Below are 26283 nucleotides of genomic sequence, written 5' to 3'. Positions count from 1 at the left end.
GGCTGGATCCGTCACATGAAGAGACCCCCTGAAATGAGAGAGAGGTTGGGGGGGGACATGGGGGGGGGGGACAAGGGGACATTGGGGGGGCACAGAGACATGGAGGGGACACGGGGGGGGGACACTGGGGGGACATGGGGACACTGGGGGGCACATGGGGGGGGACATGGGGATACTGGGGGAGACTGGGGGGACATGAGGGGGCACAAAGACATGGAGGGGACACGGGGGGGCACAGGGACACGGGGGGACACTGGGGGGGACATGGGGACACTGGGGGGGCACAGAGACATTGGGGGACACTGGGAGGGGACACTGGGGGGACATGGGGGGCACAGGGACATTGGAGGGACACTGGGGGGGACATGGGGACATTGGGGACACCGGGGGGGCACAGAGACACGGGGGGACACTGGGGGGACACTAGGGGGACAGAGAAACGGGGGGACACTGAAGGGGACACTGGGGGGACATGGGGACACTGAGGGGCACGGGGGGGCACAGAGACATGGGGGGACACTGGGGGGACATGGAGGAGACACTGGGGGGGCACAGAGACACGGGGGGACACGGGGGGACATAAGGACACTGGGGACATGGGGGGGCACAGAGACACGGGGGGGACATGGGGACACGGGGCGGGACAAGGGGACACCTGGGGAGTCACAGGGACACCTGGGGGGGGACACGGGGACACTGGGGGGGACACAGGGACACTGGGGGGACACTGGGGAGGACATGGGGACACCGGGGGGGTGACAGCGTGTCCCCACCTGTCACCTCCACGCTGGCCCCCGTGATGTAGCTGCTCTCCCCCGAGGCCAGGAAGGCGCAAACATCCGCCACGTCTGGGGACAAGGGACCCGCGGGGACATGGTGACACGTGTGTGCGTGTCCCCCAGTGTCCCCATGTCCCCCCCCCCCGTGTCCCCCACTCACCCTCCGGCTCCCCCAGACGTCCCAGCGGCACCATCCCTGCGAACTTCAACCAGGCCGGTGTCACCCCATGGGGGGGTGTGGAGGTGTCCCTAAGTGTCCCCTCCTGGTGTCCCCAAGTGTCACACCCCCCCCTGCCCCCCCCCCCCCGGCTGTTGTCACCTTCTCCAGGACTTTGGGGGGCACCTTGTCCGTCATGGGGGTGACAATAAAACCCGGCAGCACCACGTTGCACCGGATCCCGAACCTGGGGGACAGGGACACATGGAGGGGGGGTCAGGGTGTCACCGGCCCCCCCATGTCCCCATGTCCCCCCCACGTGTCCCCATGCCCCCCCCAATGTCCTTATGACCCCTCCAGTGTCCCCATGTTCCCCCCTCAGTGTCCCTGTGACCCCCCCAGTGTCCCCATGTCCCCCCCAGTGTCTCGGTGTCCCCCCCATCTCCTCCAGGTCCCCCCCATATTCCTGTGACACGCCTCAATGTCCCCATATTGTCCCCATGTCCCCCTGGTGTCCCCATGTCCTCATGTGTCCCCCCGTGTCCCCCCCATAACCCCATGTCCTTGTGTCCCCCCATGTCCCCATGTCTCCGTGTCCCCCTCCGCTGTCCCTGTGTCCCTCCCATGTCCCCCCTCTGTCCCCATGTCCCTGTGTCCCTCATGTCCCCATGTCCCCCCCACATCCCTGTGTCCCTTGTGACCCACATCCGCCCATGTCCCCCCTCTGTCCCCATTTCCCCATTGTCCCCCATGTCCCCACTGTCCCCCCATGTCCCCATTTCCCCATTGTCCCCCATGTCCCCCCTCTGTCCCCATTTCCCCATTGTCCCCCATGTCCCCACTGTCCCCCCATGTCCCCCCTCTGTCCCCATTTCCCCATTGTCCCCCATGTCCCCCCTCTGTCCCCATTTCCCCATTGTCCCCCATGTCCCCACTGTCCCCCCATGTCCCCCCTCTGTCCCCATTTCCCCATTGTCCCCCATGTCCCCCCTCTGTCCCTCTTTCCCCATTGTCCCCCCTCTGTCCCCAATTCCCCATTGTCCCCCCATGTCCCCGCTCTGTCCCCAATTCCCCATTGTCCCCCCATGTCCCCGCTCTGTCCCCATTTCCCCATTGTCCCCCATGTCCCCCCTCTGTCCCCCATTTCCCCATTGTCCCCCATGTCCCCCCTCTGTCCCCCTTTCCCCAATGTCCCCCCATGTCCCCATTGTCCCCCCTCTGTCCCCATTTCCCCATTGTCCCCCATATCCCCCCTCTGTCCCCATGTCCCCCCCCGTGTCCCCGCTGTGTCCCCGTGTCCCCACCTGGCCAGCTCCTTGGCGCAGCTCCGCGTCAGCCCCTCCACCCCCGCCTTGGCCGCCGTGTAGTTGGCCTGGCCCAGGTTGCCCACCTGGGGGGGGGGGAGGTGACACGAGTGTGGGGGAGTGACACGCGGGGGGGTGACACGCGCGGGGGTGTCCCCGTGCCACCCACCTTGCCCACGATGCTGCCCACGTGAATGATGGAGCCGCCGGGAGCCCCTGCGGCCACCAACGCCCGGGCCACCGCCTGTGTCACCAGGAAGGTCCCCTGGGGGGGACACACACACACAGGACAAACGTCGCGTCCCCCCCCCCGTGTGTCCCATCATGTCACCCCAATGTCCCCCTGGTCCCCACCCCCCCCTCCACGCACCCTCCATCTCCCCAATGTCCCCCCACAGCCCTGTGTCCTCCCAATGTCCCCCCTAATGTCCCCATGTCCCCCCCAAATCCCCATGGCCACCATGTCCCCCCCGATGTCCCCAACACCCCCATATCCCCCCAATGTCCCCATGTCCCCTCCAATGTCCCTGCTCCCGGATCCCCTTATGTCCCCAACCCCTCCCATGTCCCCCCATATCCCCCCCCCAGTGTCCCCAACACCCCCCATGTCCCCCCAAATCCCCACAGCCACCGTGTCCCCCCATGTCCCCCCATGTCCCCCCAATGTCTCCATGTGCCCCCGATGTCCCCAATGTCCCCATGTCCCCCTCGATGTCCCCAACACCCCCCGTGTCCCCCCGACATCTCCCTTAATATCCGCATGTCCCCTCCAATGTCTCTCCAAATCCCCACGGCCTCCATGTCCCCCCATGTCCTCTCGATGTCCCCAATGTCCCCCCAATGTCCCCATGTCCCCCCAATGTCCCCAGTGTCCCCCCGATGTCCCCCATGTCCTCCCCAATGTCCCCAACACCCCCATGTCCCCCCGACATCCCCCCTAATATCCCCATGTCCCCTCCAATGTCTCCCCAAATCCCCACAGCCACCGTGTCCCCCCATGTCCCCCCGATGTCCCCATGTCCCCCCGATGTCCTCAATGTCCCCATGTCCCCCCGATGTCCCCAAAACCCCCATGTCCCCCCCGACATCCCCCCTAATATCCCCATGTCCCCTCCGATGTCTCCCCAAATCCCCACAGCCACCGTGTCCCCCCCATGTCCCCCCGATGTCCCCATGTCCCCCCGATGTCCCCAATGTCCTCCCAGTGTCCCCATGCCCCCCCCCGATGTCCCCCCCCCGCCGTACCGTCAGGTTCACCCCCAGCACCTCCCGGAAGGGCCCCTCCTCCAGCCGCAGCAGGAACTCGTCACGGGTGACCCCCGCGCACCCCACGCAGATGCTGGGGGGGACCCCAAAATACTCCTGGAATAAGGGGGGGGGCAAAGGGCGTGGGCGTGGGGGGGGGGGGGCCCCCCCGGCTCCCCACTCGGGGTGAGAGGGGATGGGGGGGGGGGCGTTACCTGGACACGATCCAGGAGCTGGGCGACGCTGGGGGCCGAGGCCACGTCCACCCCGAAAGCAGCGTGGGGCTGGGGGGGGCCCTCAGCTCCCCCCGCGTGGGGTGCGTGTCCCCCCCCCGCGTGGAGCTTCCCCACGGTGGCTCCCGCCCCCCCTTCGTCTCGGTCGGCCACGGCGACGCGGGCGCCGTCGCGGGCCAGGCGGGCGCAGACGGCTCGGCCGATGCCGCTGGCACCTCCTGGGGTACCCGGGGGGGGGGGTGTCACGCGTGGGGGGGGTGTAAAAACAGTGGGGTGCTCCACCCTTATCACCCACACACCCCCCCCCCCCCGTGGTGTCACCCCCCCACATGGCGCCGGGGATTGCGTGTGTGTGTGTCCCCACAGTGTCACGCGTGGGCTCTGTCACCCCCCCCCCCCCCGCCCCATGGCTGTGTGTCCCTGTCACGGGGATCCCCCTCCCCGCGCGGAGAGTGTGTGTGTGTGTGTGTGTCCCCCTTCGTGTCACCCCCCAGAGTCCCCCGCGTGGGTCCTGTCCCCCCCCCCCCCCCCCCCCCCGCCGTGTGCGTGTGTCCCTGTCACGGGGATTTCCCCCCCCCCCCGCCGCAGATAGTGTCACCCCCCCCCATCATGTCACAAAGGATCGTGTCCCCACGTCCCTCTCCAATGTCCCTGCGTCCCCCCCCCCATGTCCCCGTTATCTGTCCTGTGTCCCCATGTCCCACGCGTGGGGCCTGTCCCCCCCCGTGGGGCCTGTCCCCCCCCCCCCGTGGGGCCTGCGCCCCCTCGCCAATCCGTGAGGCTCCGTGTGTCCCCCCCCCGTCTGTGTGTGTGTGTTTGGGGGTGCGTGTGACCCCCCCCCTTCTCCCACGTCACGGCCACCTGTCACCAACGCCACCGCCCCGCCGAAGCGCCCCGCCGAGGCCATGGCGGCACCGGAAGTGACCAACGAGGCAGCGCCGGGGGGAAGGGCCCCGCGCGCCGCCGCTCTGCGCCGCCACTCGATGGTTCAAGTCCTCCGAGCATCTTTTTTTTTTTTTTTACACCCCCCCCCCCCCCCCCCCCCCATTTCGCATTTTTCCGCGGATTTTAGCCCCGGCCCCCCCGCGATCCCTCACCTCAGTGTTGACTCTTTAATTAACCAAATCATCTATTTCAGTCGTTTTTGTTTGGGTTTTTTTTTTTTAAAAAAAAGCAAATCGACACCCCCAAACCGCCCAGCAACACGTCACCCACAACCTGGGGTCCCCCCCACGTCACCCTACCCCCCCCCCAAAAAAAAAAACCAACCTGGGAGCCCCAGAGCTCCCCATTTTGGTCCAGAAAGCTCAAAGGGGGGGGGCCTGGATGATAAACACGGCTCCGCAGAGGGACAAACCCCCAAAAATGGGGCTCACAGAGGGGCTGGAGATCGGACCCCCCCCCAGTAATTTCAGGGGTTCCCTTACTCGTAGTGGGCGATGGCCACCATCATGGCGACGCCGGCCAGTAGCCCCAGGACCTGGAGGAGGGACTGGAGGGGCCCCGCGTCCCGCAGCAGCTCGGGGATGACGGACACGGTGCCCACGTAGATGAAGCCGCCGGCGGTGAAGGGCAGGACCCCCAACATGGCGGCCTCGCCGGCCCCCTCGGCCAGCAGCGAGCAGGCCGCGCCGGCCACCGCTCCCAGCGCCGTCACCAGCTGCAGACGCATGGCCTGGGCGGGGGGGGACACACACAAACTGGGGTGGTGCTGGGGACGGGGGCGGACTGGGGGGAACAACTGGGGGAACTGGGATAGTGCTGGGCAGAGATGGGGCTCCCTGTGGATACTGGGGGAACTGGAGGGGACAACTGGGGGGACTGGGACAGTGTTGGGCAGAGATGGGGCTCCCTGTGGATACTGGGACAACTGGGGGGGACGACTGGGGGAACTGGGGGGGGGGGGACAACTGGGGGCACTGGGACAGTGCTGAGCAGACATGGGGCTCCCTGGGGACACTGAAGGAACTGGGAGGGACAACTGGGGGCACTGGGATAGTGCTGGGCAGAGATGGGGCTCCCTGTGGATACTGGGACAACTGGGGGGGACGACTGGGGGAACTGGGGGGGACAACTGGGGGCACTGGGATAGTGCTGGGCAGAGATGGGGCTCCCTGTGGATACTGGGGGAACTGGGGGGGACAACTGGGGGGACTGGGACAGTGTTGGGCAGACATGCTCCCTGTGGATACTGGGGGAACTGGAGGGGACAACTGGGGGGACTGGGACAGTGTTGGGCAGAGATGGGGCTCCCTGTGGATACTGGGGGAACTGGGGGGGATGACTGGGACAACTGGGGGCACTGGGGGGGGATAACTAGGGGCACTGGGACAGTGCTGGGCAGAGATGGGGCTCCCTGTGGATACTGGGACAACTGGGGGGGACGACTGGGGGAACTGGGGGGGACAACTGGGGGCACTGGGATAGTGCTGGGCAGAGATGGGGCTCCCTGTGGATACTGGGGGAACTGGAGGGGACAACTGGGGGGACTGGGACAGTGTTGGGCAGAGATGGGGCTCCCTGTGGATACTGGGACAACTGGGGGGGACGACTGGGGAACTGGGACAGTGTTGGGCAGAGATGGGGCTCCCTGTGGATACTGGGGAACTGGGGGGGATGACTGGGACAACTGGGGGCACTGGGGGGGATAACTAGGGGCACTGGGACAGTGCTGGGCAGAGATGGGGCTCCCTGTGGATACTGGGACAACTGGGGGGGACGACTGGGGGAACTGGGGGGACAACTGAGGGGACTGGGACAGTGTTGGGCGGAGATGGGGCTCCCTGGGACACTGAGGGGACTGGGGACAACTGGGGCACTGGGGACACTGGGACAGTGCTGGGCAGACATGGGGTTCCCTGGGGACACTGGAGAAACTGGAGGGGACAACTGGGGGGACTGGGGAACTGGGGGTGACACAACTGGGGAAACTGGGGGCACTGGTGGACAGAGATGGGGCTCCCTATGGACACTGGGGGAACTGGGGACACTGGGGGAACTGGAGGGAACAACTAGGGGAACTGGGATAGTGCTGGGCAGAGATGGGCTCCCTGTGGACACTGGGAACACTAGGGGGGACAACTGGGGGGACTGGGAGCACTGGAGGGACAACTGGGGGCACTGGGACAGTGCTGGGCAGAGATGGGGCTCCCTATAGACACTGGGAACACTGGGGGTACTGGGAGGCATTGGGGGTACTGGGAGCACTTGAGGGCACCACGGTCAACGCTGGGAACACTGGGAGCACTTGTGGGCATTGTGGTTGACACTGGGAACACTGGGGGGTACTGGGAGCACCTGGGAGCACTTGAGGGCACTGTGGTCAACACTGGGAACACTGGGGGGTACTGGGAGCACCTGGGGCCCCCGCAGTCACTGTGGGTACTTGGGGCCATTTCAGAGCCACTGCCTTAGGGGGACACTGGGAATACTGGGGAGCTACTGGGAGCACTTGGGAGCACTGTGGTCAACACTGGGAACACTGGGGGGTACTGGGGAGCTACTGGGAGCACTTGAGGGCACTGTGGTCGACACTGGGAACACTGGGGGGTACTGGGGAGCTACTGGGAGCACTTGGGGGCACCCCTGTCGATACTGGGGCGTACTGGGAGCACCTGGGGCCCCCACATCACTGTGGGTACTCGGGGCCGTTTCAGAGCCACCGCTTTAGGGGCACACTAGGAATACTGGGGGGCTACTGGGAGCACTTGGGAGCACTGTGGTCAACACTGGGAACACTGGGGGGTACTGGGGAGCTACTGGGAGCACTTGGGGGCATCCCTGTCGATACTGGGGCATACTGGGAGCACCTGGGGCCCCCACATCACTGTGGGTACTCGGGGCCGTTTCAGAGCCACCGCTTTAGGGGCACACTGGGAATACTGGGGGGCTACTGGGAGCACTTGGGAGCACTGTGGTCAACACTGGGGGGTACTGGGGAGCTACTGGGAGCACTTGGGGGCATCCCTGTCGATACTGGGGCATACTGGGAGCACCTGGGGCCCCCACATCACTGTGGGTACTCGGGGCCGTTTCAGAGCCACCGCTTTAGGGGCACACTGGGAATACTGGGGGGCTACTGGGAGCACTTGGGAGCACTGTGGTCAACACTGGGAACACTGGGGGGTACTGGGGAGCTACTGGGAGCACTTGAGGGCACTGTGGTCGACACTGGGAACACTGGGGGGTACTGGGAGCACCTGGGGCCCCCACATCACTGTGGGTACTCGGGGCCGTTTCAGAGCCACCGCTTTAGGGGCACACTGGGAATACCGGGGGGGCTACTGGGAGCTACTGGTGGCTACTGGGAGCTCCCGGGCGGTGCCTCACCTTGCGCTTGCTGCAGCCCGACTGGACGAGGATGGCGAAGTCGCCCACCTCGTGGGGCAGCTCGTGCAGCAGCACCGTCAGGGCCGTCACGGCGCCCAGCCCCGGCCCCGCCAGGAAGGAGGCGCCGATGGCCAGCCCGTCCGTGAAGTTGTGAGCCACGTCGGCCGCCAGGTTCAGGTAGCCCGACACCTCCATGGCTGCGGGGACACGCGGCTCAGCGCCCCCCCCGCGCCCCAACACCCCGGGGGGGCCCTCTCACACCCACACTGGGGTCCCTGGGTCCCCATCGGGTTCCCCCGCCCCCCCCGGCTCCTTGTCACCTTCGCCAGTGTCCCTGTGTCTCCTCCAGAGCCCCCACCCCACCCCTTGTCCCCCCCCCAGTGTCCCCTCCAGAGCCCCCCCACTCCTTGTCACACCCCCAGTGTCCCCTCCAGAGCCCCCCCGCACCCTGTCACACCCCCAGTGTCCCCTCCAGAGCCCCCCCGCACCCTGTCACCCCCCCAGTGTCTCCTCCAGAGCCCCCCCCCACCCCTTGTCCCCCCCCAGTGTCCCCTCCAGAGCCCCCCCACTCCTTGTCACACACCCAGTGTCCCCTCCAGAGCCCCCCCACTCCTTGTCACCCCCCCAGTGTCCCCTCCAGAGCCCCCCCACTCCTTGTCACCCCCCCACCCAGTGTCCCCATCCCTACTGGGGTCCCCTCCCTACTCCTTGTCACCCTCCCCCCTAGTGTCCCTGTCACCCATGGGGTTCCCCTCAGTCTTTGTCACCCCCCCCCAGTGTCCCCATCCCCATTATGGTCCTGATGTCCCCTCCAGAGCCCCCCCACTCCTTGTCCCCCCCAGTGTCCCCTCCAGAGCCCCCCCACACCCTGTCACCCCCCCCAGTGTCCCCCCCAGTGTCCCCCCAGTCCCTGTCACCCCCCCAGTGTCCCCTCCAGAGCCCCCCTACTCTTTGTCCCCCCCCCAGAGCCCCCCCCACCCCTTGTCCCCCCCCAGTGTCCCCTCCAGAGCCCCCCCACACCCTGTCACCCCCTCAGTGTCCCCTCCAGAGCCCCCCCACACCCTGTTACCCCCCCAGGTGTCCCCTCCAGAGCCCCCCCACATGCTGTCACCCCCCCCAGTGTCCCCCCAGTCCCTGTCCCCCCCCCAGTGCCCCCCCATACCTGACTCCTCGGCCCCCTTCCCCGTCGCCCGGCTCTTCCCGCGGTGGCCCTTGGCCCCGGGCCTGTCCCTCCTCCCGGTGGCCCCCGGCTCCTCCTCCCCCTCACTGGAGCTGCTCTTGACCTTGACCCCTGCGGGCAGAGGTGACAACGCGGCGCCCGGACCTGGGGGGCTCCGTCTGGGGACCCCGAAATCAATTTTTGTCCCCCCTCCCCAGAGCACCGGGTGCGACTTACCGTGGCCGTGGCCGTGGCCACCCTTGGCGTGTCGGACGAAGGTTTCCACCACCAGAAAGGCCACGATGCCGGCCAGCACCCACAGCCCCACGGTCAGCATGCGGCCGTGCGCGGGGCCTGGCCCGGGGACACGCTCAGCGGGCGCTCAGCGGGCGCTCAGCGCGGCCCCCCCCGCCCGGGGACACCCCCCAGCGCGGCTCTTACCGTGGTGCGAGTGGCCGTGGCCTCCCGGCGCGGGGCCTGCGGCGGCGGCGTCGCTGTCGGCGGGATGCGCGTGCGGAGCTACGGGGGCCGGGAAGAGGGGAAAAGGGGTTTGGAAATGAGAGGAATGGGGAAAAAAAGGGAAAAAAAAAAAAAAAAAAAATTTCAAATTTCGTTCCCAATTTCGAAGATTTTAAAAATTGTAAACCGCGATGAAAGTTGGGAGTTTGGACATGAAAAGTTGTTCCAGGTTTTAAAAAGTTGGTTTAAAGTTTGTGGTTTATTTACGTTTTGATTGCCACGTTTTTAAAATTCCAAATTTTAAATGAAAAATTTTACATTTTAATCCAATTTTTATATTAATAATGCAATGAAATTTTAAAGGACAACATAAAGTTGCCTTTAAAAAGAATTTAAAAATTAAAAATAGAAAATCTAAAATATTTTAAAATTTAAGGAGTTTAAAAATTAACGTAAAGACTGCCATGAAAAAAATGAAAAATTAAAAGATCTAAGATATTTTAAAATGTTTTAAAGTTTTAAAAATAAAAAAAATAATAAATTAATAAAAAATTAATAAATTAATAAAAAAAATTGTCAGGAAAAAGAATGAAAAAATAATAAATTAATAAAAAAATAAAAAATTAATAAAAAAATAAAAATTGTCAGAAAAAAGAATGAAAAAATAAAAATTTAATAAATTAATAAAAAAATAAAAATTGTCAGGAAAAAGAATGAAAAAATAAAAATTTAATAAATTAATAAAAAAATAAAAATTGTCAGGAAAAAGAATGAAAAAATAAAAATAAAAAATTAATACGTTAATTTTAAAAATTGTCAGGAAAAAGAATGAAAAAATAAAAATGAAAAATTAATAAATTAATAAAAAATTAATAAAAAAAATTGTCAGGAAAAAGAATGAAAAGATTAAAACTAAAAATTTTAAAATATTTGAAAACATAAAAATTTTAAGAATTGAAAAAATAAAAACTCGTGAAAAATAATTTCAAAGTTAAAAATAAAAAAATCTTTAAAATTATAAAATTTAAGAATTTTTAAAATTAAAAAATAAAAATTGTCATGGGAATTTGTGAAAAATAAAAAAATCTTAAAAATTTTAAAATTTAAGGATTTTAAAAACTGAAAAAATTGTCATGACAAATAATTTAAAAATTAAAAATAAAAATTCTAAAATATTTTAAAATTTAAGAATTCTTAAAATTAAAAAATTTTAAAATTTAAGACTTTTTAAAATTAAAAAACTTGTCATGAAAGAGAATTAAAAAATTAAAAATAAAAATTCTAAAATTAAGAAATTTTAAAGTTGAAAAAATAAGAATTGCCATGAAAAAGAATTTAAAAGTTAAAAATAAAAAATCTTTAAAATTTTACAATTTAAGAATTTTAAAAAATAAAAAAATTGTCATGAAAAAGAATTTAAAAAACAAAAATGAAAATTCTAAAATATTTTTAGATTTAAGAATTTTAAAGTTAAAAAACTTGTCGTGAAAGAGAATTAAAAAATTAAAAATAAAAATTCTAAAATATTTTAAAATTTGAGAAATTTTTAAATTGAAAAAATAAAAATTGCCATGAAAGAGAATTTAAGTCAAAAATAAAAAATCTTTAAAATTTTACACTTTAAGAATTTTAAAAAATAAAACAGTTGTCATGAAAAAGAATTAAAAAATTATAAATAAAAATTCTAAAATATTTTTAAATTGAAGAAATTTTAAAATTGAAAAAATAAAAATTGTCATGAAAAGTAATTTAAAAGTTAAAAATAAAAATTCTTATAAATGTTAAAATTTAAGAATTTTAAAAATTGAAAAAATTGTCATGAAAAAGAATTTAAAACTAAAAATTCTAAAGTATTTTAAAATTTAGGAAATTTTAAAATGGGAAAAATAAAAATTGCCAAGAAAAAGAAGCTAAAACTTAAAAATAAAATTTTTATTTTTTTAAATTTTATATTTTTTAAATTTTACAATTTAAGAATTTTAAAAAATGAAAAACTTGTCATGAAAAAATTAAAAAATTTTAAATAAAGATTCTAAAATATTTTAAAATTTAAGAGCTTTATAAATTTAAAAACAAAAACTGTCATGAAAAATAATTTAGAAGTTTAAAAAATCTTTAAAATTTTAAAATTTAAGAACTGTAAAAATTGAAAAAATTGCCGTGAAAAATAACTTAAAAATTAAAAATAAAAATTCTAAAATATTTTCAAATTTAAGAATTAAAATTTAAAACTAAAGGTTGTCATAAAAAGAATTAAAAGTTTTAAAATAAAGTCTAAAATCTAAAAAATAAGAACTTTGAAACTTAAAAAATACACATTGTTATTAAAAGCAATTTTAAAATTAAAAATAAAAACGCGAAGTATTTGAAAATTTAAGAATTCTTTAAAAATTCAACATTTAGAAAGAAAACTTCATTTTTTAAAAATTTTAATTTGAGAATTTTAAACTTGATTTTAATTTTTAATTTCAAAGCTAAACCCACAAACTTCAAACGCCACAATTTTGAAAATTTCAAAAAAATTTTTTTTTTTTTTTTTTTTGAAATGACAAATTCTCATTCCAAATCCCCAACAAGCTCGGTGACCGGTTTTACCAAGCTGGGGGGGGGGGGGGCGCGGGCCCCCCCCGGGGCCGTGGGCACTCACCGAGGGCGTGGGGGATGAGGTGGAGGAAGGCGTCCCCCAGCAGCCCCCCCGCGGCGAAGCTGAGGAGCAGCTTGAGCAGCGCCTGGTGCCGGGGGGCGTTGGACTCCACCGGGATGAGGAAGAGGACGAGGTACGGGGCGGCGCTGATCACCAGGGTGGCCGCCATCGTCTGTGGTGACGCACGACGGGAGAGGTGACACGCGATGGCGGGGGGTGGTTTTTTTTTGAGGGAGGGGGACACAACACACACTCACGTGCATCCACAGCGTCATCGTGTCCTGCCGGGGCGATGGCGGCGGTTTGGAGGGCTCCGGGGGGAAACGCTCGTGCGAGGGGCCGTGGTGGTGGCTGTGGTGCAAGCCCTCGGGCGAGTGGCTGTGCCCCTCGTGCGAGTGGCTGTGCCCGTGGTACAAGCCCTCGTGCGAGTGGCCGTGGTGCCCGTGGTACAGGCCCTCGTGCGAGTGGCCGTGCCCCTCGTGCGAGTGGCCATGCCCATGATACAAGCCCTCGTGCGAGTGGCCGTGCCCACGGTGGAGGTCCTCATGCGAGTGGCCGTGGTACAAGTCCTCGTGCGAGTGGCCGTGGTACGGGTCCTCGTGCGAGGCGGCGGAGACCGGCAGCAGGCAGAGGGCCAACATGGCGGCGGCAGCGAGGGCAGCGCCGAGTCTTCGTGGCCGGGCGGCCACCGCCATTGCCCCGGTGAGGGGACACGGGTCAACCAACGGTTCCTACCATAGAGATGAAGGGATGAGCGCCCAGACAAGCCCTACTGGCTCCCAAGGGAGTGGGGTTCAGACCATAGAGATGGAGCCCCCAGAGTGGCATCGCCCTGGGTGCCACTGAGGGGTGAAACGGGCGGCTAGAGTGGCACCAAGGGGCCGTACCATAGAGGTTAAGAGGAGACAGAGTGGCACCGGCCAGCCCTACCATAAAGATGAAGAGATGAGCGTTCAGACAAGCCCCACTGGCTCATAAAGTGGTGGGGTTCGACCATAGAGATGGGGAGCCCAGAGCAGCACCCTGCATTGTGCCATTGAGTGGTAAGATGGGGGGCTAGAGCAGCACCAAGGAGTCATACCATAGAGATGAAGAGGAGACAGAGTGGCACCAACCAGCTCTACCATAGAGATGAAAAAATGAGCAACCAGATAAGCCCCACCGGCTCCCAAGGGGGTGGGGTTCAGACCATAGAGATGGAGCCCAGAGCAGCACCTCCCAGCATGCCACAGAGAGGTGAAACGAGGGGCTAGAGTGGCATCAAGGGGACGTACCATAGAGATTAACAGGAGAGAGAGCAGCAACAACCAGCTCTACCATAGAGATGAATGGATGAGCGTCCAGACAAGCCCCAACGGCTCCAAAGGGGGTGGGGTTCAGACCACAGAGCATGCCATTGAGTGGTGAAATGGGAGGCTAGAGCGGCACCTAGGGGCCGTACCACAGACGTTAAGGGGGAGACAGAGCGGCACCAACCAGCCCTACCATAGAGACGAAGGGATGAAGGTCCAGAGCGGCCCCCCAGGGGCACCACAGAGCTAACGGCAAGAGAAGATAGAGCGCCGCCAACCCACCCTACCACAGAGACAAAGAGCTGAAGGTCCAGAGCGGCCCCCCAGGGGCACCATAGAGAGGGGGAAGAGGCGGCCTGAGCGGTCACCCCATAGAAACGGGGAGGAGGGGGCAGAGGGGGCGCGGGATCATAGAGAGGGGCACCGCGTTCAACCAGAGCGGCACCGACCCGCCATAGAGAGGAGGGGGGGAGGGGAGGGGAGGGGAGGAGGGAAGAGAGTAGAGCGGCCGCGTCCCTCCGGCCCGGGGAGCCCCTCTAGCCACGTCTCTATGCTCCGGGGGGGGTCTCACCGTTCGCGCGCTCCGTTCCCTCCGGCTCCGGCCCGACGTGGCACCGTGGCCCCGCCCCTTTCCCGCGAGATCTCGCGAGAGAGAGGCGAAGGGGAAGGGAGGGGGAAGAATGGGCGGAAGTGCCCGGCGTCAAGATGGCGGCGGCGACGTCGGGCACGTCTCAGGGCGGTTGTACGGGTGAGGGCGCGGGGCGTGCTGGGAGCGCCGCGGTGCATTGTGGGCCGGTGGGACCGCAGGCGGCGGCGCCCGGAGCAGGCCGAGCCCGGGGGGGGGGGGGGCGGGGGGCTGAGGCCGGAGCCCCCCCGGCACCGCGGGATGGGCGACAGCGACCGCGGTCAGCGGGGCCGGGGGGGGCCGTCCCGGGGGAGCGGGGAGGGGGGGGCGTCGTCATGGAAATGGGGGGGGAGTTGAGGTTGGGGGGGCGGGATGTAAAAGGGGGGCTTGGGGGGGAGGGGGAGGGGTTTGGGGGGGCCCTGAGGTGCAAGAAGGGGGTTGGGAGGGGGGTGCTTGTGGGTTGGGGGCGGCTGACATGATGTTGGGGGGCTGGAGGTGCGAAATTAGGCCGGGAGGGGCAGCTTCTGGGTTTGGGGGGGGCCCTGAGGTGAAGAAGGGGGTTTGGGGGGGAGAAGTGGGGGTTTGGGGAACGCTGAGGTGCAAAAAGGGGTTTTGAGGGGGGGCTTGTGGGTTTGGGGGGGGCCCTGAGGTGATGTTGGGGGGCTGGAGGTGTAAAATGAGGCCGGGGGGGGCAGCTTCTGGACTTGGGGGGGGCCCTGAGGAGAAGAAGGGGGTTTGGGGGGCATCTGGGGGGGAGAAGCGGGAGTTTGGGGGATGCTGAGGCGCTAAAAGGTGTTTGGGGGGGTGCTTGTGGGCTTGGGGGGGGCCCTGAGTTGATGTTGGGGGGCTGCAGGTGCAGAGTGGGCCTGGGGGGGCAGCTTCTGGGTTTGGGGGGGCCCTGAGGTGCAAAAAGGGGTGTTGCGGGCGTGCTTGTGGGTTTGAGGGGGGCCCTGAGTTGATGTTGGGGACCTGTAGGTGTAAAATGAGGCCGGGGGGGGCAGCTTCTGGGTTTGGGGGGGCCTGGGGGGCAGAAGTGGGGGTTTGGGGGGCGCTGAGGTGCAGAAAGGGGTTTGGGGGGCAGCTGGGGGGGAGGAGCAAGGGTTTGGGGGGTGCTGAGGTGCAAAAACGGGTGCTTGTGAGTTTGAGGGGGGCCCTGGGTTGACGTTGGGGGGCTGGAGGTGCAAAGTGAGGCTGGGGGGGGCCCTGGGGTGCAGAAGGGGATTTGGGGGGGGTCTGGGGGTGAAAAGATGGGCGGGGGGGCCTTGAGTTGATGTTGGGGGGGCTGTGGGAGGGGCGGGAAGGAGGTTGGGGTGGGGACAAACAGCTTAAGGATTTTGGGGGGCTCCTGAGATAGAGTTTGGGGGGGGGGGGGCTGCAGGCACAAAGGGAGGCATATGGGGATGGGGGGGGCGTTGGCCTGATGTTGGGGGGCTACAGACGCAAAGCCGGGGGGGGGGGGAGGATCCCTTTGAGGCTGCCCCAGCGTATGAGACGGAGTAGAAGTTGGGGGGTCCCTCACCTCACCGCCCCCCCCCCCCCCCCCCCCAGACTGCCGGAGCCCCGACAGCTCATCCCTGAGCGCCTCCCCCCCCCCGCCGGAGCCGTCGGCCCCCCTGCACCCCCCTTCCATGATCGGTTCGGCCATGACCTCGACCCTCAACTCCCCCGTCGCCAGTTTGGGGTCCCCCTTCCCCGTCATCAGCTCCTCCATGGGCTCCCCGGGGCTCCCCGCTACCCCCGCCATCGCCTACGGCCCCGTTAGCAGCCCCCAGGTAAGGGGGGGGGGCACCCCAAAACCAGCCATTTTGTGGCGTAAAGATATTTGGGGGGGGGGTAGAGGGTTGGGGGAAAAGAGGGGGTGCTCCCCCCAGCCCTTCCCGCCTCCCCGTTTCTCACAGATCAACTCCACGGTCAACCTGTCGGGGCTGCACCCCGTTAGTAGCTCGGATGACGTCAAACCCCCCCTGGGGATTCGGGGTGTCCCTTGTCACCCCCACGGCCCCGGCGTGGCCGGTAAACGGCTCTGTGCCATCTGCGGGGATCGCTCCTCAGGTACCCGCCGGCCTTCGGCCTCACCCGGGGGTTTGGGGGGGTTCGGAGGGCTGAGAGGGCGGGGGGGGGGGGAAATGGGGACGGTGGGGTGTTCGGGAAGGTCTTTGTGGGGGACGCTTGGGTCTTCTGGGGGGATCTTTGGGGGGTCCCTGGGGGGTGGCTGGGTGCTCTGGGAGGTCCTTGTGGGGGCGTTTGGGGCCTCCATGGGGATGTTTTGGGGTTCCTGTGGGATGTGGGGGTGTCTGGGTGCTCTGTGGGGACATCTGGGTCATCCATGGGCACAGTTTGGGGTCCCCGTGTGGCATGGGGACATGTGGGTTCTCTGTGGGGACATTTTGGGGTCCCTGTGTGACACGGGGACGTCTGGGTTCTCTGTGGGGACATTTTGGGGTCCCTGTGTGATGTAGGGGTGTCTGGCTCCTTTGTGGGGTCCCTGTGGGGACATCTGAGTCCTCCATGGGGATGTTTTGGGGCTCCTGTGTGACATGGGGACATTTGTGTTCTCCATGGGGACATTTTGGGGTTCATGTGTTACACAGGGGTGTCGGGGTGCTCTGTGGGGTCCCTGCGGGGACATCTCAGTCCTCCATGGGGACATTTTGGGGTCCCTGTGTGACATAGGGGTGTCTGGGTGCTCTGTGGGGTCCCTGTGGGCACATCTGTGTCTTCCATGGGGACATTTTGGGGTCCCTGTGTGACATGGGGACATTTGGATTCTCCATGGGGCTGTTTTGGGGTCCTTGTGTGACATGGGGGTGTCTGGGTCCTTTGTGGGGTCCCTGTGGGGACATCTGAGTTCTCTATGGGGATGTTTTGGGGTTCCTGTGTGACATGGGGATATCTGGGTGCTCTGTGAGATCCCTGTGGGGACATTTGTGTCCTCCAGGGGGACATTTTGGGGTTCATGTGTGACATGGGGACATCTGGGTTCTCCATGGGGACATATTGGGGTTCCTGTGTGACATGGGGGTGTCTGGGTCCTTTGTGGGGACATCTGTATCTTGCAGGGGGACATTTAGGGGTTCATGTGTGACATGGGGACATCTGGGTGCTCTGTGGGGTCCCTGTGAGCACATCTGTGTCCTCTAGGGGGACATTTTTGGGGTCCCTGTGTGACATGGGGACATCTGGGTTCTCCATGGGGCTGTTTTGGGGTCCTTGTGTGACATGGGGGGTGTCTGGGTCCTTTGTGGGGTCCCTGTGGGGACATCTGAGTCTTCCATGGGGATGTTTTGGGGTTCCTGTGTGACGTGGGGATATCTGGGTCCCTGTGGGGACATCTGCATCCTTCATGGGGACGTTTTAGGGTTTGTGTGTGACATGGGGACGTCTGGGTCCTGTGTGGGGTCCCTGTGGGGACATCTGGGCCCTCCATGGGGATGTTTTGGGGCTCCTGTGGGGTACGTGTGTGACACAGGGACATCTGGGTGCTCCGTGGGGCCTTTGTGGGGACATTTGGGGTCCCTGTGGGGACATTTTGATCTTTGTGGGGTCTCTGTGTGACATGGTGACATTTGCGTCCTCTCTGAGGTCTCTGTGGGGACATCTGGGTCCTCTCTGGGGACATTTTGGCCTTCTGTGGAGTCCCTGTGTGACATGGGGACACTTGAGCCCTTCATGGGGTTCCTGTGGGGACATCTGGGTCTTCCATGGTGTGTCTGTGTGACACTAGGGTGTCTGGGTGCCGCTGAGGTCCCTTTGGGGACACTGGGGTACCTGTGGGGCACTGGGACCCTTGGGTCTTCTGCAAGGCCTTCTGTGGGGACATCTGGGCCTTCTGTGGGGACATCTGGGCCTTCTGTGGGATCCCTGTGTGACACTGGGACATCGGGGTCCTCCACGGGGTCCCTTTGGGGACATGGAATCCTCTGTGGGTCACGAGGACACCTGGGTCCTCCCTCGGGTCCTTGTGGTGACACCTGGGTCCTCCTCAGGGTGGGACATAGGGAATGGGGACGTTTGGGTTCTCCCTGGGGTGGGACATAGGGGACAAGGACACCTGGGTCCTCCCAGAGGTGGGATATGGAGGGTGGTGACACCTCAGTCCCCTCCTGTGGTGGGACACGGGATTTGGGACACCTTGGTCCTCCTCAGGGTGGGATATGGGGACGGGGCCACCTCGGTCCTCCGTGCGGTGGGATTGTGGCCACTTGGGTCCCCCTTGGGGTGGGATATGGGACACGGAGCCACCTCAGCCCCCTCCCCATGGTGGGACACCAGGTCTGGGGCCACCTTGGTCCTCCTCAGGGTGGAATATGGGGACAGGGCCACCTCAGTCCTCATCAGGGTGGGGTTGGGGACACCCGAGTTCCCCTTGGGGTGGGATATGGGACACGGGGCCACCTCAGCCCCCTCCCCATGGTGGGACACCAGGTTTGGGGCCACCTTGGTCCTTCTTAGGGTGGAATATGAGAATGGGGCCACCTCAGTCCTCATCAGGGTGGGCTTGGGGACATCTCGGTCCTCCTTGGATGGGGTTGGGGACACCCGAGTCCCCGTTGGGGTGGGATATGGGACACGGGGCCATCTCGGTCCCCTCCCCATGGTGGGACACCAGGTCTGGGGCCACCTCAGCCCTCCTCGGGGTGGGGTTGGGGACACCCGAGTCCCCCTTGGGGTGGGATATGGGACACGGGGCCACCTCAGCCCTCCTCGGGGTGGGGTTGGGGACACCTGAGTCCCCATTGGGGTGGGATATGGGGACGGGACCACCTCAGACCTCCTCGGGGTGGGGTTGGGGACACCCGGGTCCCCATTGGGGTGGGATATGGGGACGGGGCCACCTCAGCCCTCCTCGGGGTGGGGTTGGGGACACCTGAGTCCCCATTGGGGTGGGATATGGGGACGGGACCACCTCAGACCTCCTCGGGGTGGGGTTGGGGACACCCGGGTCCCCATTGGGGTGGGATATGGGGACGGGGCCACCTCAGACCTCCTCAGGGTGGGTTTGGGGACACCCGAGTCCCCGTTGGGGTGGGATATGGGACACGGGGCCACCTCAGCCCTCCTCGGGGTGGGCTTGGCGCCACCTTGATCCTCCCTGACTCGAGCTCCACCAACCAACGGCCACCTCGTTCCTCCTCTAACCCCCCCCCCCCCCCCGCTCCAAACCCAAAGTCCCCCCTCCCTTCCTTTTGACCTGAAGCCATTTTGGGGTTCAATCCAAGCGGGAATCTCACGGCTTGTCCCCCTTTCCGTCCCGTCTCAGGGAAGCATTATGGGGTGTACAGCTGCGAGGGTTGCAAAGGCTTCTTCAAACGCACCATCCGCAAAGATCTGACCTACACGTGCCGGGACAACAAGGATTGCGTGGTGGACAAACGCCAACGCAACCGTTGCCAGTATTGTCGCTACCAGAAGTGCCTGGCCACCGGCATGAAGCGCGAAGGTAGCCACGCACAGCCCGCCCCCCCCCAAAAAACCCGGCGTAAAAAAAAAAATAAAAAAAAAACATCCCCAAAATCCCCTCGACGTCACCTCGGTGTGTTGGGTTTGGTTTTTTTGGGTTTTTTGTTGTTTTTTTTTTGTAGCCGTGCAGGAAGAACGTCAACGGGGCAAGGAGAAAGAAGGCGACGGCGACTTGGGCGCCAACGCCAACGAGGAGATGCCGGTGGAGAAGATTCTAGAAGCCGAATTGGCCGTCGAGCAAAAATCGGACCAAAACGTCGACGGCGCCGGGAGCGGAGGCAGCTCGGTGAGTTAATTTAGGGGTGCAGGGGCAAGGGGGGGGGGAGTGGTGGGGGGGGGGAGTGGGGAGCGCTAAGATTTTTTTTATTTTATTTTTTTTTTTTTGGGGGGGGGGGGGTGGCGGGTGGGTAGGGGGAGGTATGGTGGGTGTGGGGGGTTCCGGGGCCACCTCGCTGACCCTTTTACGTGTCCTCCCGCTTCCCCCCCCCACCCCCCCCCCCCCCTCCCCAAACTCCTTGCCCATGACCCAACTCATCAGCCCAATGACCCGGTGACCAACATCTGCCAGGCCGCCGACAAGCAGCTCTTCACGCTGGTGGAGTGGGCCAAGAGGATCCCCCATTTCTCCGAGTTACCCCTCGATGACCAAGTCATCCTGCTGCGGGCGGGTGAGGAAGAGGAGGGAGGTGGGAGGGGCCCGGGGGAGGGGGGCGGCGGCGGCGTGTGGGGGGAGCGGGAGCAAGGATTTGCCCCGTGGGGAAGTGAAAGGGAGGCGATTTGGCCCGTGGAGAGGGGGGAATTTGGGGGGAGCTGGAGGATTTGGCCCCGTGGAGGGGGGGGGATTTGGGGGGCTGGAGGGGGGCATTTAGCCCATGGAGGGGGGGATTTGGGGGGCTGGAGGGGTGGATTTGGCCCGTGGAGAAGGCTGGAGGGGGGTTTGGAGGGGCTGGGGGGGAATTGGGGGGCTGGGGGGGGGGGATTTGGCCCGTGGAAGGGGGGGCTGGGGGGGGGATTTGATGTGCGGAGGGGGGTTTTAGGAGACAGGAGGGGGATTTGGGGGGGCTGGGGGGGATTGGGGGGGCTGGAGGGGGGGGATTTGGCCCGTGGAGAAGGCTGGAGGGGGGTTTGGAGGGGCTGGGGGGGGGATTTGGCCCACGGAGGGGGCTGGAGTGGGGTTTGGGGGAGGCTGAGGGGGGATTGGGGGGCTGGGGGGGGGATTTGGCCCATGGAAGGGGGGGGCTGGGGGGGGATTTGATGCGCGGAGGGGGGTTTGGGAGGGCTGGGGGGGGATTTGGGGGGCTGGAGGGGGGGATTTGGCCCGTGGAGGGGGCTGGAGGGGTGTTTGGGAGGGCTGGGGGGCATTGAGGGGCCCACGGAGGGGGGTTTGGGGGGGCTGGGGGAGGAATTTGCCCCATGGAGAAGGCTGGAGGGGGGTTTGGGGGGGGCTGGGGGGGATTTGACCCATGGAGGGGGGTTTTGGGGGGGATGTGAGGGGGTTTTTGGGGGGCTGAGGGCCGTTTTGGGGTGTTGGGGGGGGTTGACCCACAGAGAGGGTTTGGGGGGGAATTTACCCCATGGAGGGGGGGGGGGTCTGGGGAATCGCCTGCTCCACCCTGGGGAAGGCACCGAGGGCACAATCAGTGACAAAAGCGTGGGGGGCCGGGGGCAAATTTTGGGGTCCCTGAGTGTATTTTCTGGATTCCCCCCCCCAAAAAAAAAACAAAACACCAACTTTGGGGTTGGGCTGAGGGGCAGGTTGGGGGGGGGGGGGGTGTGAGCCCCACAGCGTGTCAGATACGTGGGGTGAAGCCTCAAACTTCGAGGAGGTCTCAGGATTCTTTGAAGGGGGGGTCTGCGGGTTATTTTAGGGGGTACCTTGACCCCCCCTCATATTTTTCTGTGCCCCCCCCAGGGTGGAACGAGCTGCTCATCGCCTCCTTCTCCCACCGCTCCATCTCCGTCAAGGACGGGATCCTCCTGGCCACCGGCCTCCACGTCCACCGCAACAGCGCCCACAGCGCCGGCGTGGGGGCCATTTTCGATAGGTGAGGGGGGGCTATTTCACGTTTTCATTCGAGGGGGGGGGCCCCCAAAAACCCCTTTTTGTAACCCCTAAGCTTTCTTACAGGGTGCTGACCGAGCTGGTCTCCAAAATGCGAGACATGCGCATGGACAAAACGGAGCTGGGCTGCCTCCGCGCCATCATCCTCTTCAATCCGGGTACAGCCCTGCTAAAATTAAAACAGCGGGGAGGGCGGGTTTATGGGATGCGGGAGGTGGTGGGGGGGGGTCCCCCGTCATTTTATTTTTGATTATTGCCCCCCCACACACACACACTCCCAACAAGACGCTAAGGGGCTTTCTAACCCCGGCGAGGTGGAGCTGCTGAGGGAAAAAGTCTACGCGTCGCTCGAGTCTTACTGCAAGCAGAAATACCCGGAGCAGCAGGGCAGGTAAAAGTTGGACGTTTTAAAACGGGGAGGGGGGCACCTTATTTTTTTTTAAGGAGTGTGTGTGTGTGTGTCCCCCCCCTACTTTAAAATATACACACGCAGGTTTGCCAAGCTGCTCCTCCGCCTCCCCGCCCTCCGCTCCATCGGCCTCAAATGCCTGGAGCATCTTTTCTTCTTCAAGCTCATCGGGACACCCCCATCGATACTTTCCTCATGGAGATGCTCGAAGCCCCCCACCAGCTCTCCTGAGACACCCCCCCCCTCAAAATAAAGAGGGAGGGGGGGGCCAACAGGACACCCACACCCCCCCCCCCCACACCCCCCCTTTCCAGGGAGGGGATTTGGGGGGTGGGTTTTTGTTTTTGTTTTGTTTTTTTTTTTTTTACCCCCCACCCCTTATTTTCTTCTTTCCTTTGTAAAATAATCCCGTGCCGGGGCGGGGGGGGGGTTGGTTGGTTGGTTGTTGGTTGTTTTTTTTTTTTTTTTAAGGGGGGGGGGGAAGGTCGCCCCTGACACCCCCGTAACAGCGTGTCCCGGGGAGACGAGGGTGGGGGGAGTGTGTGTGTGTCCCTTTTTCCACCCCCCCCCTCTCACCACCACTCAGGCACCCAATAGCACTTTGAACCCCCCCCCCCCCCCCCCCCCAAACTATGCAGCAGGTACCCAGGGCTGGGGGAGGTGTTGGGGGGCGGGGGGGGGCAATCCCCAGCCCCCCCCACCCCCCCACGCCCACCCACCTCCCCCGGGGCTGCTGAAAGGAGTGGGGGGGGGCTTTGTTTTTATTGTAGGTCCTACAGTGCCCCCCCCCCTCGCCCCCCCCCCCCCCCCACCTCACCCCATGGTTTTATTCTGCTTCGGCGTTCCAACACCCCCGCCCCCCCCCCCAAAAAAAAAAAAATTCTGGTCGCTTTGGATTTTCAGTGATTAAAGTTGCTGCTTCTCAGTCACCCGGCGGCTTCGGGGGCTTGTTTAGGAGGCACCCCCCCCCCCACCCCACAGACCCCCCCCCCAACCACACAACCCCCCCCCATACCCCAAAACCGCGGGGGGGGGGTGTGGGGGGGTGTTGTCCTTTCCACCCCCCAGCTTCTCCCTCCACCCACCGCATTTATTTTTGGGTCAAAAGCTCCAGTTCCTGAAATAGCGGCCAGGTGGGGGGGGGGGGGGGGGGGGCAGACTTTTGGGCCCCCCCCCGTCCCCGCAGCGCCCCCCCCCGTCCCCGCAGCGCCCCCCCCCGTCCCCGCAGCCCCCCCCGGGGCAGGCAGACAGTGCCGGCTCTGTGCCGGCGGTGAAGGGCCGAGTGTCTGCGCCTGGGCCGGGGCCAGGGCTGGACCGCAGGGGGGGGGACGGGGACACGAGGGGGGGGCACCCGCTGCCACGTCCTGCCGGGACCCCCCCCACCCCCACCTTGGCTGCCTGCTCCTGCCTGTTCTGGGCCCCCCCGCCTGTCCCTGCGTCCGGGGGGGGTGGGATGGGGATGGGGGGGGGACATGGGGCCGGGAGGGGGGGGGGGACACCGGGGCAGCTGGGATGGGGATGGGATGGGGACAGTGGGGGGGGGACATGGAGCGCAGACGGGGACAGGGGATGGGGACAAGGACACAGGATGGGGACAGTGGGGACAGGGGATGGGGACAGTGGGGACAGGGACACGGGATGGGGACAAGGACACAGGATGGGGACAGGGACAGGGGTGGGGACAAGGACACAGGATGGGGACAGTGGGGACGGGGACACGGGATAGGGACAAGGACACAGGATGGGGACAGGGACAGGGGTGGGGACAAGGACACAGGATGGGGACAGTGGGGACGGGACACGGGGTGGGGACAGGGGTTGGGGACAAGGACAGAATGGGGACAGGGAGGTGGGATGGGTTCAGGGTAGGGACAGGGACATGAGGTGGGAACAGTGGGGATGGGACACGGGATGGGGACAAGGACACAGGATGGGGACATTGGGGACGGGGACAGGGGATGGGGACAAGGACACAGGATGGGGACAGTGGGGACGGGGACACGGGGTGGGGACAGTGGGGACGGGGACACGGGATGGGGACAAGGACACAGGATGGGGACAGGGACAGGGGTGGGGACAAGGACACAGGATGGGGACAGTGGGGACGGGGACACGGGGTGGGGACAGGGGTTGGGGACAAGGACAGAATGGGGACAGGGAGGTGGGATGGGTTCAGGGTAGGGACAGGGACATGAGGTGGGGACAGTGGGGATGGGACAGGGGATGGGGACAAGGACACAGGATGGGGACAGTGGGGACGGGGACAGGGGATGGGGACAAGGACACAGGATGGGGACAGTGGGGATGGGGACACGGGGTGGGGACAGGGGTTGGGGACAAGGACAGAGAATGGGGACAGGGAGGTGGGATGGGTTCAGGGTGGGGACAGGGACTTGAGGTGGGGACAGTGGGGATGGGACACGGGATGGGGTCAAGGACACAGGATGGGGACAGTGGGGACAGGGACACGGGATGGGGACACGGGATGGGGACAAGGACACAGGATGGGGACAGTGGGGACAGGGACACGGGATGGGGACAGGGGATGGGGACAAGGACACAGGATGGGGACAGTGGGGACGGGGACACGGGATGGGGACAGGTGATGGGGACAAGGACACAGGATGGGGACAGTGGGGACGGGGACACGGGATGGGGACAAGGACACGGGATGGGGACAGTGGGGACGGGGACACGGGGTGGGGATGGGATGGGGACAAGGACAGAGAATGGGGACAGGGAGGTGGGATGGGTTCAGGGTGGGGACAGGGACATGAGGTGGGGACAGTGGGGATGGGACACGGGCTGGGGACAGGGAGGTGGGGTGGGACACGGGATGGGGCAGGGGCTGGGGACAAGGATGTGGTACAGGGACAAGGGTGGGGACAAGGACATGGGGACAGGGATTGGACAAGGACACGGGATGGGGACACAGTGGGGACAGGGATGTGGGACATGGCCTGGGGACAGGGTTGGGGACGAGGACACTGGGGATGTGGAATGGGGGACAGGGGGCCCGGGGCTGGGGACAAGGACGTGGGGCTGGGGACAGGGGTGTGGGCCGTGCTGGGGACGGGGACAGGGCGTGGGGACAAGGCCACGGGATGGGGCCGGGGACACGGCGTGGGGACAAGGCCACGGGGTTGGGGACAAGGTTGGGGACAAGGCCACGGGGGCTGGGGCCGCTCCGTGGGACCGAGATGGGCTTTGGGGGGCGGGGCCGGGGGGGGGGGGGGGCGGACCGGGGCAGCCCCGGGGGGGGGGTTGGGCGGGGGGGGGGGCGGACCGGGGCGGTCCGGGGCGGGGGGGCGGCGGCGGGGCTGGGCCCGGGCGGGCGGCGGGAGCGGCCGCACTCGGGGCTCGGTCGCGCCCGGGAGCAGCCGCGGAGCCCCCGAGCGGCCCCGCCATGGCCCCGCGCCGCCCCGCGCCGCCGCTCGCCCTGCTCGGGCTCGGGCTCGCCATCGCCATGGCCCCGCCCGCGGCCGCCGCCTCAGGTGGGACTGGGAGCGCTGGGAGCGCTGGGAGCGCCGGGGAGGAGCGGCTCGGGATGCTGCTGGGAGCGCTGGGGGAAACTGGGAGGACTGGGGGCACCGGGGAGGAGCGGCTCAGAGCGCCCCGGGATGCTGCTGGGAGCGCTGGAGGGACTGGGAGTGCTGGGGGAAACTGGGAGGACTGGTGGGACTGGGAACGCTGGGGCGGCTGGGAAGGTGCAGGTCAGAGAGCCCCGGGATGCTGCTGGGAGTGCTGGAGGGACTGGGAGGACTGGGGGAAACTGGGAGGACTGGTGGGACTGGGGAGGAGAAGCTCAGAGAGCCCCGGGATGCTGCTGGGAGTGCTGGGGGGAACTGGGAGTACTGGTGGGACTGGGGAGGAGCGGCTCAGAGAGCCCCGGGATGCTGCTGGGAGTACTGGGGGAAACTGGGAGTACTGGTGGGACTGGGGAGGAGCGGCTCAGAGCGCCCCGGGATGCTGCTGGGAGGACTGGGGGAAACTGGGAGTACTGGTGGGACTGGGGAGGAGAAGCTCAGAGAGCCCCGGGATGCTGCTGGGAGTACTGGGGGAAACTGGGAGGACTGGTGGGACTGGGGAGGAGCGGCTCAGAGCGCCCCGGGATGCTGCTGGGAGG

General features: G+C 61.1%; 4 protein-coding genes across 8 annotated transcripts in view; 2 read left to right on the top strand and 2 right to left on the bottom strand.

Moving 5' to 3' along the window:
- HSD17B8 (hydroxysteroid 17-beta dehydrogenase 8) lies at positions 1-4642 on the bottom strand. Of its 2 annotated transcripts, XM_074930566.1 has the most exons (9): positions 4580-4642; positions 3701-3936; positions 3486-3602; positions 2410-2505; positions 2241-2326; positions 1099-1183; positions 940-982; positions 774-848; positions 1-28 (listed from the first exon to the last, which is right to left on the bottom strand). In XM_074930566.1, exons 1-9 carry the CDS (start codon positions 4623-4625, stop codon positions 12-14), a joined length of 801 nt encoding a protein of 266 aa, XP_074786667.1. In that variant the 5' UTR covers positions 4626-4642; the 3' UTR covers positions 1-11. The 2 variants fall into 2 exon arrangements, with proteins under 2 accessions (XP_074786667.1, XP_074786668.1); XM_074930567.1 differs by lacking the exon at positions 940-982.
- A 277-nt stretch (positions 4643-4919) lies between these two features.
- On the bottom strand, positions 4920-14232 carry SLC39A7 (solute carrier family 39 member 7). 2 transcript variants are annotated; one of them, XM_074930533.1, is made up of 9 exons: positions 14173-14216; positions 13584-13737; positions 12567-13040; positions 12313-12481; positions 9648-9725; positions 9444-9560; positions 9210-9338; positions 8048-8244; positions 4920-5393 (listed from the first exon to the last, which is right to left on the bottom strand). In XM_074930533.1, the coding sequence occupies exons 2-9, from the start codon at positions 13584-13586 to the stop codon at positions 5142-5144; spliced, it is 1419 nt and encodes a 472-aa protein (XP_074786634.1). In that variant the 5' UTR covers positions 13587-13737; positions 14173-14216; the 3' UTR covers positions 4920-5141. The 2 variants fall into 2 exon arrangements, with proteins under 2 accessions (XP_074786634.1, XP_074786635.1); XM_074930534.1 differs by lacking the exon at positions 13584-13737 and having other exon boundaries at positions 14173-14232.
- A 154-nt stretch (positions 14233-14386) lies between these two features.
- On the top strand, positions 14387-22883 carry RXRB (retinoid X receptor beta). Its single transcript, XM_074930537.1, is given in 11 exon segments — positions 14387-14506; positions 15775-15998; positions 16125-16278; positions 19487-19666; positions 19809-19972; positions 20225-20354; positions 21599-21731; positions 21815-21906; positions 22034-22139; positions 22242-22324; positions 22327-22883. Coding segments are annotated over 11 exon segments (1347 nt in total). The 5' UTR covers positions 14387-14487; the 3' UTR covers positions 22389-22883.
- A 2644-nt stretch (positions 22884-25527) lies between these two features.
- Positions 25528-26283, top strand: part of COL11A2 (collagen type XI alpha 2 chain) — a 28166-nt gene continuing 27410 nt past the window's right edge. For all 3 annotated transcript variants that reach the window (XM_074930476.1, XM_074930475.1, XM_074930474.1), the window contains exon 1: positions 25528-25651. In XM_074930476.1, the coding sequence (XP_074786577.1) occupies positions 25564-25651 (88 nt within the window). In that variant the 5' untranslated portion in view covers positions 25528-25563. The remainder of the gene's footprint in view (positions 25652-26283) is intronic.

This window comes from Athene noctua, chromosome 34, assembly GCF_965140245.1.
Source record: "Athene noctua chromosome 34, bAthNoc1.hap1.1, whole genome shotgun sequence".
Taxonomy (NCBI): domain Eukaryota; kingdom Metazoa; phylum Chordata; class Aves; order Strigiformes; family Strigidae; genus Athene; species Athene noctua.
Note: the sequence above shows the minus strand (reverse complement) of the source record. Positions and strands in the feature narration are given on the sequence as shown.

Coding starts and splice junctions, on each gene's coding strand:
- HSD17B8 (XM_074930566.1), bottom strand. CDS start 4,625: ATGGCCTCGGCGGGGCGCTTCGGCGGGGCGGTGGCGTTGGTGACAG. Junction 3,937..4,579: donor GGCGGTGGCGTTGGTGACAG/GTGGCCGTGACG, acceptor CGGGTACCCCAG/GAGGTGCCAGCGGCATCGGC. Junction 2,506..3,485: donor TGCTGGGGGTGAACCTGACG/GTACGGCGGGGG, acceptor TGTCCCCCCCAG/GGGACCTTCCTGGTGACACA.
- SLC39A7 (XM_074930533.1), bottom strand. Junction 9,726..12,312: donor CCTCATCCCCCACGCCCTCG/GTGAGTGCCCAC, acceptor CGGCCCCCGTAG/CTCCGCACGCGCATCCCGCC. Junction 9,561..9,647: donor CCACGGCCACTCGCACCACG/GTAAGAGCCGCG, acceptor TCCCCGGGCCAG/GCCCCGCGCACGGCCGCATG.